Raw genomic sequence first — 11,025 nt, 5'->3', positions numbered from 1 at the left:
TAGTTTCTAGATATCAGATGTCATTGCTAGTGATCTCTCTTTGACGGTTTCTTTCCTCTTATTTAGACTTTCAATAAACTCTTCGTCTAGGAAGACTCCTCTGACATCGATGGGGTGTCCGAATATATTGAGAGAGACCGTCAAGAGAGAGGCCACCGATAATGGCCCCAAAAATTTGAAAACTAAACCCTATAAGAAAAATGTCATTTTTTAAAATTCTGATTAAGAAAAATTTTTAGTTTTTAAAATTTAAGGGGGTAAAAAAAGATTTTATTTTAGTTTATTTTTAATATTTTAGATAAAATAATGATTTTATCTTTATTATTAATAATTTTAATCAGTCATAGATAAATATTTGAGATTTTTAAAGTTAAAAGAGAAAAACTTGGAAAAGCCACGTACGGGAAATAGTCCTTCAGCCTTTTTCTTATATACAAAGGGAAACCTTAACCAAGACGCTTATAGCCTGACTGACTTTATAATGGTTTTCTTTGCTCTGATGGAATGTCGCTTACCTAAAGTTGGCTTCATGCATACTCATGCACGGGTAGTTCTCATAGTTATATCCATTTTTTATGATATAAATGAAATAATTAAATATTTTATCAATAATGTAGCTCACTTAGGACCATTAATGCGGATACTTACATATTTGTTTGAGATTTTGTCACAAATTGTCGTAATTTGATATATATTTTGATTTTTATCTTTTGTATTAAATTTTCATTGTTGAATTTTTTGCTTGTTTGGTTGGATTTCTAGTTTTTGATTTCAATTTTTTTTTTTTAATTGGCACAGCACAGAGAAAAGTTTTCGGCCAATTTTTTTTGGCCAAACGACTATTTCCCACCCAAGGTTTGATATTTTCTCAAGTTTATACCTTTTACCTATGGAAATGCTAAATACCCACCTATAACCAGTTAGATTTAACAAAACCCTAATGGTGGTAAATTTAATCTCATTTTCTCTCCTAAAAGTTTAAAAACTAACATTTTTTCTCTAAATTAAGTTTAAAAAGATCATATTTTCCCCCCTAGGGTTTATTTCCAAACCCTTTCACTTTCTCCGATGCCATCATCGATCGTCTTCCCCTCTTGATGGTTTCTCTTCCACCGACGACCCCCCTCAACTCTTGCACTACGCGTTCGACACAAAGAGAAGTCGTATGGGAAGAGAAATCGTCTTCCCAGACGACGAAGACGAGATCGATCGATCTCATCTTCGTAGTCTGAGAAGACGATCGTCTTCATAGATGAAAATGACGACTCTTCCCAGATCGACGACTGAGACTTCGTCTTTCACAGCTTCTCTGACTCCGATCGGATGTCCAAATGGAAAGAAAGAGACTGTCGGAAGGAGATGATGCTTCGGGAGGGAGAGGTCGTCGGTAATAGAGCTGGAGATATAGCTGAAGATTTTGAAACGAAACCCTAGGATGAAACTGTGATTTTTTAAAACTTAGGTTGGAGGAAAATTATAGTTTTTAAAGTTTAGGGAGACAAAAGTAGTTCTATTTTAGTTTATTTTTAATATTATAGCGAAAATGACGATTTTACCCTTACCACAATTAGAGTTTTGTTAAATCTAACTAGTCATAGGTGGATGTTTGGTATTCCATAGTTAAAAGGTGAAAATTGAGAACATCAAACCTTGGGTGGGAAATAGTCGTTTGGCCATTTTTTTTACTAGTTTAAAATGACGATGCATAAGAAATCACGAATTTACTTGTGATTAAAAAAAATATATTATTTTCTCTTGAAGATAGACTGTACAGTAGAATCTCATCTTGGAATTGGTGCCTTTCTGTGGCCCCACCATTCTCAATTGGATTTTCAAGTCCACAACCTTTTGAAAATTAAATACAAGTCCCCTCTATTTCGGATAATGGTAAAATAAAAAAAAACCAAGCGCTCGAGCAAAACAAAACAAAGTCTAGGCTTTGTTTCGTTTCGCTTTCAAACCCCAACCAAAACCCTAAATTAAAACAAACTTGAAGCTCGACCAGCTCTAGGGTTAACTTCTGAGAATTTCGGAATTGACGATCGTTGATTAGTTAATTCGCAAATGGAGTTCGACGAGTACGAGTATTTGGAGAAGACGGTGGAGGAGCAGCAGCCACCGAAGGACGATGATTCGTCAGCGAAGAAGAAGGCAAATCGAGAAGGAGCGGAGAAGAGTGAGCGGAGTTATCGGAAGAGAGAGGATAGTGAAGAGGAGGAGGAGGAGCGGGTGAAGAGTGGTAAGAGATCGCGACACGAGGACGAGGAGAATGGCGGGAGGAGAGAGAGGGAGAGGGAGAAAGATAGAGATAGAGAGCGGGATAAGGATCGGAGTCGGAGAGATCGGGAGAAGGAGAGGGAGAGGGACAGTGATAGAGACCGAGAGAGGAGTCGAGAGAAGGAGAAGGATAAGGAGAGGAGAGAGAGGGACAGGGACAGAGAGAAGGATAGGGAGAGAGAGAAGGAGAGGGAGAGAAGAGAGAGGAGGGAGAGAGAGAAGGAGAAGGAGAAGGAGAAGGAGAGGGATAGGGAAAGAGAGAGGGATAAGGAGAGGGAGAGGGAGAGAGATAGAGAGAGGAGGAGTAGTAGTAGGTCGAGGAGAAGTAGCAGTAGGTCGAGGAGAGATAGTGAACGGGAACGTGAACGTGAGAAGGAGAGGGAGAGAGAGAGGGAGATTAGAGAAAAGGAGCGTGATCTTGAAATGCGAGAGAGCAGGTATCCATAGGCAATCAGTTACACTATATGAATGATTTTCATAGTGCAGTTGTGTTTCAAGTAATGTTTTACATATATGAGTGCTATCTTATAACATAGTTGGACTGCTGATACTGAGATAAGGGAAATGGCAGTATTTTTATACTCCAGTTGTGACGTGAGGGAAGTTAGATTATTGTTAAAAACTTTAGTGATTAATTAAGGCTTTATGCTTTTTCTGTCATGACTATCTGAATGTTACAGTGAAATCTGGGGCAAGTATAGAGAAGACTAACTGTTTCCTTGAATTGTTGCTATATAGGTAGCATTGTGAACTGTCTAGTGTATGGTAGTTGCTTGGTGAATTGTGCTGTATGAATAATTTTGTAGTGCAACTTACTGTTTCAAATAGTGTTTTACATAGCTGTGGTATAAAGTAGTTGGACTGATATGCACTTTTTTTAGTCAAGACTTTTGAAGGATGATGTTTGTGTTGGTTTATGGAGGACAATGCTGACCCTTTTACTTTAGAACTTACTTACTTGTGAGAAGTGGGGCAAGTATAGAGAGGATTAACTGCTTCCATGAATTGTTGTTGTATGGGCAGCATTGTGAAGTGTCTTGTGTATGGTGGTTACTTGGTGTGCACTCTTGTGATGCTCTTAAAGAATTAAACTGAAGTTCTTTCTAATAGCTTAAGCTTTCAGGCACCGTGTTCTAATGTTCTGCATATGAAATGAAAGTTTTGCATGAAGAAAGATAAAAAATTTATGGAAGTCTCAATGTTTGTATTAAAATGGTTTTGACAAGTTTTAGCATGTGTTCGTGTGACAAGCATCTTTATAAAGTGAAGCTTTTCACACGATAGCTTCAAAAGATATATTCTATTTCAGAGTGTGATACTCAATCTGTTGATATGATAAGAAGGGGTGAAAAAGTGTGATCCGTGTTACTTGCCCTGTAAGGGAATCTATTGCACTTGGATGCAGACCTTGACTGATATTATGAGTATCCATATTTTCATGTTGATTTGTTGTTTTAACATCAAGGGAAATTTTAATTACATTAGTTGATTTTTGCCATTTTTAATTTGAAAACCATTTGTCTGGCAGGAGATATAAAGAAAAGAAAGAAGTGGTGGAACCTGAAGCTGATCCAGAGAGAGATCAAAGAACTGTTTTCGCATACCAGGTTGAGAGCCATGACCTCTTTAATGGATTATCAAGCACTATTTACTCCTTTATTTTCTTATTTTGTTGCTGATTATTTTGTTACTTATATGGTGATAATAGATGCCTCTGAAGGCGACTGAAAGAGATGTTTATGAGTTTTTCTCAAAAGCGGGCAAGGTTGGTGGAATTTTCTTTAATCATGCTTTCTAGACATGTCTTAACTTTTTTTGCTGATTTCTATGTGCATGTATAAGAATAATTTCAAATTTGTTCCATGAGATGCTACCTAGAGAAATATAATTATGTGTTGTTGAGATTGCATTCCTACATACTGCAGTTAGTACTTAGCACCTTTTTTTTTGAAGTTACAAATAGTATTATGACTAATTTTGGGTGAGTTGAGTGGTGCAGAAGCAATGGGTGTTCTGTGTATACTTAGTAGGTTTTCAGTATGTAGATTGGTAGTCTAAAAATCTCTTTGGATATTATGCCTTTTGTTGAAAGGTTTATCATGTCTTGTTTGATCTACATTCTGACTTTATGTTTTTTTTTTTTTTTAGGTGAGGGATGTTCGACTGATCATGGATCGGAATTCAAGGCGATCAAAGGGAGTTGGGTATGTTCCTTAATGTATAAAAATAGTAGACTCATCTGCATGTGTTCTTGTAAAGTAGATATGAGTATATTTTTAACTCTCTAGTATCAAGTTTAACTGTATTCTTAAATTCACTAGCAATGCGATAATGATGAGGGATGGTGGGAATACCTTGCACTCATGTTTAATCAATTCATGCTGCGTACACAAGGTAGATGACATAAACCTGAATATTTATGTTATTTCCCAGTTTTCTTCTACTATAGTTTTCGTAAAAGTCACCAATCTTTTGAGTATGAGAACCTTATTCCGCTTGTTCATTTTATAGTGCTCATTGTTGGATCTGAAGTGACACACTGACTCTCAATGTAGTTCAATCATAGTTGTCTTCCTTAATGACTGAAGTTTGCATGGTGTTTTTTTTCCATGTCCTGGGGATCAGGCCTTGGCAGTCCTTGACCCCACATTGGTTCTGGTATCTTACAGTTTTTAGGACTTTATTTAATATTAAGTGTCCTGTGAGTGATGGTTTAAACTTCAAGTTGGCACCTTCCTCATTTTTGTTGTGTTTGGGATTCTGTACAGACACAAGCACTCGGATGTCAAAGTGAACAAGGAGACTACTGCTCTTCATTGCTTTTCTTTTTCCTTGCTATTCCAAGTCCTCCTGTGTCTAATGTTTCTATTGTTTCATTTGTTGTAATTATCATGAGCTAACAATTTCTATCATACCAAGCATCAGATTGACCCAAGATACTCAGCTTGAGCTCTCTGCACTAGAGTTTTTGTTTCCCCTACATCTCTTTGCTCTATGCTTTGTAAGTTTTGGTTGTGATCTTTTTCTCATGCGTTGTGTCAATCTAATAGTCTGGCTCTGGTGGACCTGCAGGTATATTGAATTTTATGATGTGATGTCCGTGCCAATGGCGATAGCTTTGTCTGGCCAACTACTTCTTGGACAGCCTGTAATGGTTAAGCCTTCTGAAGCTGAAAAGAATCTTGTTCAATCTAATGCTTCTGCTGCGGGTGCCACCACTGGACCTTATGGAGCAATTGATCGAAAGCTTTATGTTGGAAATTTACACTTTAACATGACTGAGATGCAGCTTAGACAGGTAATATGACTAGTTACTTTTATTTTGTTTAATATTACTGTATGGATACATGGTGGTTATTTTCTGTGCTAGCTTACTCTGGTTTAAACTGACACATAATCTGCCATTTTGTAGAGGTTAATATAACATGTAGATTAAAAAAGGACAAATAAATGAGAAATTTCAGTACTGTCACTTAGGCAATAGACATCACAAATAAATGTGGATTGCTTGGGATGTAAAGTGTATGATTCATCCAATTTTATACCTCCTTGGGATGTATAAGACACAGGGCAAATAAGCGGTTCTAAATTTATTGAATTGGTGGACAGCATCTCAGGCACAAGCTTTTCTTCTAAGAAACCAGGTTTCCAAAACTGATTTGTGCTTTTGTGAAAATTTTAAATTAGTTCATAGGTAAGGTGATGTGGCATAAGTGTAGTTTGTGAAAAGGGATCCTTTTTTCTGTCTGGATCAGTGGATCTGAGCTCAAGACTGTGTTTAGTTTGTATATTGCTTTGACAAAACAATAGTAAAAATCAACATATATCCATGAAATTTTTATTGCTTTATATTGGTCATGATGAGTTGCAACCTTGCTGGTTCTGTTCTTTACCAAAATGATTTGGATGTTATCTTGGTGATGTGTTTTTTAAATACTAATACACTACAGTTCTGTTGTTAGATAGAATAAAACTTTCCTGGAGTTCCGGAGAATTTTTTAGGTTCCAAATATCTTAAGCATTTGTTAGAGTATTCTTTTTTGGTTTCCTTTTAAAGTTTCATAATTCTTATTATAAACACCTCTGTCTTTTTCTTGGTGATTACTCAGCTATTTGAACCATTTGGCCCCGTTGAGCTGGTGCAACTTCCCCTTGACATTGAAACAGGGCAGTGCAAAGGTTTCGGCTTTGTTCAGGTTTGTTGAAATTTAAATGTAGTAATTGACTGTAAAAATTTCTTTTGTTAAGTAGTTGGCGGGTATTCATTATTTTTTTTATTGTTATTTCCTTTCTATTATTACAGTTTGCTCAGCTTGAGCATGCAAAGGCAGCTCAAAGTGCTCTCAATGGAAAATTGGAGATTGCTGGTCGCACTATTAAGGTATGATTAGAATTTTGGACTCTGTAATTAAAAGAATCACGAGTCTGTGACATGAATTGAAGATAAGATGTTAACTTACCTTCTGGTATTCCTTTTCTCTTGTGACTATTAGTGCTTATTTAATCTTGAGACTCATGTTCATCTCTGCAACTGATTTGACGCATGTAGGTCTCATCTGTTACTGATCATGTTGGACCCCAAGATACTACAGCAAAATCTGCTGACTTTGATGATGATGAGGGTGGTGGACTGGTTAGTTATCTATTGAATTTAGAGTTGTTTTAATGCATTCAGATGATACTTTGTTCATTATATGTAGTGCTTTGATACTGTACACATGTCTTGTTCTTAAATATTAGGTGAAACTGAGTGACATACCTCATTGCAATGCTTATGTCCAAACGGGATTTGTTTCTAGTAAAATTATGCTGATGCTATGATAAATAAGTCTAGCAAAAGTTCTGTGCACAGCTAATATTTATTGTGCGAGCTTCAATATATAGCTTTAAGGTTCTGCATGTTAGTTTTCCTGGAAAGTTCTTATAATATGCCTTATAGTCAGTTTCATTGCAAGTGGGTTATATTTAGATGGCAGGCAGTGTGTATTGAAAATTTTGCATCATTGTTGGAGGTTTTGTCCTATTGTGTTTGGCGTGCTGGTGATGAAGAGATTATCTTGTTAAGCTTTCTCTAGAATATTCTGGGCTTTCCTTTCTGAGTTGCTATGTAGTTTTCAGAATAGATAATGGAAACATTTTTGCAAGGACAACGTGAATTTTCTTTCGCATCATGAGTTGGCAGTGCATCCTGTCTTTTCGTTGGTGCTTAATATTCACTGATTTTGTTTCTGACTGAGGTATTATATCTTCCCATCCAGGCTTTAAATGCTCAGTCAAGAGCAATTCTTATGGCGAAGCTGGATCGCACTGGCATAGCCACAAGGTATGTTTTTGTTATCAGCTTTATGTTTTTTTCCGAAATTCACATGTTTCATTAGTTTAATTTAAGCTATTTTTGCAGTATTGCAGGCTCGCTTGGAGTGTCAATGGTAAATGGGTCAGCTGCAAATCAACAAGTAGTGAGCTTGCCTGTTATTGGGCAACCTGCAGTTCCTATTCCTGCTGTTACAGCTCCTGTTATTCCTGCTCCGGTCTCTGAATTTATTGGATATCCAAGCGAGTGTTTACTGTTGAAGAATATGTTTGATCCTGCTGCAGAGGTCTGTGATTTGCTTGTTTTGCTTAGTGCACACTTTTACGAATTACTCATTTTAATGTTATGTTCAATTTTATGATGCAGACGGACCCGGATTTTGATTCAGAAATACAAGAAGATGTGGAAGCAGAATGTTCTAAATATGGCCGGGTGAAACATATACATGTGGACAAGTAAGTCTTAAATAAATGATTATGCACTCTGTGACTGAAATAACCCAGTGTTAGGCTGAGTGTTGATAGCCCTTGGATTCAACCAAGTGCCTTGAGGTGACCTTCTTAAGGTATTATATACTGCAGGTTTCCTGGTTAGTGATGTAGTAGGGTCTGGAAGTAGCTTTTTATTGGATTTCAGTGATTACATTGGAAAGGTTGAAGGATTCTTGTGTATAAAAAGGCATAAACAAATATATGTTGCATGTGTACTAAAATCGTTAAATGAAAGCCTCTTTATTATTATTTTATCTTGAGATAGGAAATGCACTGAAAAGCTTGTTAATTGGAAGAGAGAAGAAAGAAGTTATGCATTTCTTGACTGAGTCGTCCAATCTCTCCCCAAAAAGGGAGGCTAAAACTGTACAAAAAAGTGACAAAAAAACTGTGTACCTATTTGTGATAAAAGCTGCCCTTGTTGCAAATTTGTGTTTGCTACAGTTTTTGATAAAGTACTTAAAAACATACCATTGTTCTGCCAGTGGGCTTTGAACTAAATATGGTTTTTTTTTTTAATCTCAATTGGTCAATTTACCTTGCAGGAACAGCGCTGGTTTTGTGTATCTACGGTTTGAATCTGTGGAAGCAGCAGCAGCTGCTCAACGGGCAATGCATATGAGATGGTTTGCACGCAGATTGATATCAGCCATATTCATGGTAATTAATTTTCCATAAGAGATTCTTACTGTTTTGTTCCCCCGCTGATACATAGAGACATCTCTACATGCTTCTACCGAGTTAGATTTTGGCATGATGAATGGTATATGGGATAATGCATTTTTCTGGGATATTAAACCTCAAAAGTTCTCCAACTGGGCCCTTGAAAAGATCTTTGATGTGACATATATGAGAATCTTTACCTTTCTGGGCTGTTCATATATGCTCGATAATAAACTGTCCAGTGGCAGTACAAACATGATATCATTGCTTTTTTGACTAGTATTTGATTCATCTGCTGCACAGAATGGATGTGCCAATGGCCTTTGAAAGATTTATTTGTTAAGTCATTATAAATGATATGGTGAAAGTAAGTTCATTGACATGGAGTATGTGACCTGAAAATGACAATTTGTGTCATCTAACGTCTTAATTTACCGCACCTGTGCCATCCTTTTCTTACATTACATTTTCGTGTTCTCATGCAGAAACCACAGGATTATGAAGACAAATTCAGAGGCTGAAGTTGAACAGGTTCTGATTAATTGATGGATTGGATAATTTTTGGTGCGGATAGCTTTCATGTGCAATGCCAACTTTATGTTATTAATTTTAGGGAAGAAATTAGTACCTTTTAATTCATACACAATGCATTTGATCTGAAATAACAGTAATTTTCTCCACCACTAGGGGATCTGTTTGTAATCTCAGCTATTTCTCTGTAATTCTTGACTTTCAAAATTTCATTTGGGAGTTTTTGAGGCAAAAGTTTAGCCTTTGTATCTGTGTTGGTCTCTAGTCTAGTAGTAATTTAGTCTTCTTTGCACATTACCATTCCTCCCAGGCAAATGGATTGGACTTCTGGGTGTAGTTTGGTAGCCAGAACCAAATTAACTGTCAAATGAATATGGGTAGGAATTATAAAGGTGGATATCCAGCAAATGCCGGGTGTACATGCTTTTGAGTATATAATTGAGTTTACAGATAATTTATTATTATGTGATTAGATATTATTTATCTTTAAGTTAAAATCATTCAATCACATAATGATACATTATTTATGTATTCAAAAGTATGTGCATAATTTTGTTTAGTGGATATTTATTATAATATATAATGGTAGATTAATATTATATATATTCATTTTGAGTATATAAATGAATATATATTTATGTGTTATTATGTAAATGTTATTTTATTTATAATTTAAATTCATTCTATTGTATAATAACATATATTAATTATGTATTTATTTACGCACTCAAAGCATGTATGTATGATTTTATTGAGGACGATATCCCAAGGGCAAGTTCAAGCCTTTGATACTCGGTTTGACATGTAGACAAAAGATAAAATTTTAAAGTAATATTACATGTATAAATATTTATATATAATCAATTATTAATAATTTAATATGATTTGAAAGTGAGAGAAAAAATAAATAATTTTATTATATAAACAAATTTTGTTATGATAATTTGTATGAATAAATTAATAAAAAAAATATTTGTGTGCGTGATTTTATTCCGTATTTGGGAAAGTTAAATTTCCTTTGATCTTAATTCATGTGTAAGTTACTCCTATATTTGCAAGACTGGCAAGGTTCTTCCACCGTGAAGTGGTAAATTAGGTTCATTGATTATGGACATGATTAGTTTGATTTTATTTTTATTTTAATAATAATTGAACATAAATTCACGTGAATAAATAACAAATTATGATAATATATAATTAAATAATATGCATTCAATCAGATATTGTTGTGTCTGTTTATACGTATGATCTTACTTGTTGAGCAAGTACATTTTTTGAAGCATCATATCAAAATGTTGTATTACATCAATTCCATTGGGTTACGAATTTTTTACAATACATCCCTCAGTACAAAATTATAAATTTATATGTGGCCTACGAAATCTTACCAAAGGAATACGTAAAAAGTTTAACAAAAATACTTGAACAGGCTTGTACTTTGATGATCATTTTCATAGATAGCACCCATCAAACATGGTTAAATTCTACCTCAAGTCTAACTGATGATTTATTAAAGGCCAAAAGTATACCCACTAAATTTTAAAAACTTAAAGTTTTACCTATAGATCAATTTTTATTAAAATTTTCAGTTATAATTAAGTTTAAAATCGTTATTTTAATAGTAATATTAAAAATATATATAATTTATTATATTTTTTCTCACAGACTTTTAAAATTAATATTTTACTTCTGAAAAATATTTTCTAATTTAAAAAAATCACATTTTCACCCCCTAAACTAGAAGTTATT

General features: G+C 34.9%; 1 protein-coding gene across 1 annotated transcript; it reads left to right on the top strand.

The window, feature by feature from the left end:
• Positions 1 to 1,912: 1,912 nt before the first annotated feature.
• LOC123199171 (RNA-binding protein 39-like) lies at positions 1,913 to 9,526 on the top strand. Its single transcript, XM_044614049.1, has 13 exons — positions 1,913 to 2,714; positions 3,806 to 3,884; positions 3,986 to 4,042; positions 4,426 to 4,481; positions 5,350 to 5,575; positions 6,387 to 6,473; positions 6,581 to 6,658; positions 6,827 to 6,910; positions 7,536 to 7,600; positions 7,679 to 7,877; positions 7,958 to 8,046; positions 8,628 to 8,742; positions 9,231 to 9,526. The coding sequence occupies exons 1-13, from the start codon at positions 2,065 to 2,067 to the stop codon at positions 9,264 to 9,266; spliced, it is 1,821 nt and encodes a 606-aa protein (XP_044469984.1). The 5' UTR covers positions 1,913 to 2,064; the 3' UTR covers positions 9,267 to 9,526.
• The last annotated feature ends 1,499 nt before the right edge of the window (positions 9,527 to 11,025 follow it).

This window comes from Mangifera indica, chromosome 16, assembly GCF_011075055.1.
Source record: "Mangifera indica cultivar Alphonso chromosome 16, CATAS_Mindica_2.1, whole genome shotgun sequence".
NCBI classification, from domain to species: Eukaryota; Viridiplantae; Streptophyta; class Magnoliopsida; order Sapindales; family Anacardiaceae; genus Mangifera; species Mangifera indica.
The sequence above is the reverse complement of the archived record's forward strand: the minus strand, read 5'-3'. Positions and strand labels throughout refer to the sequence as shown.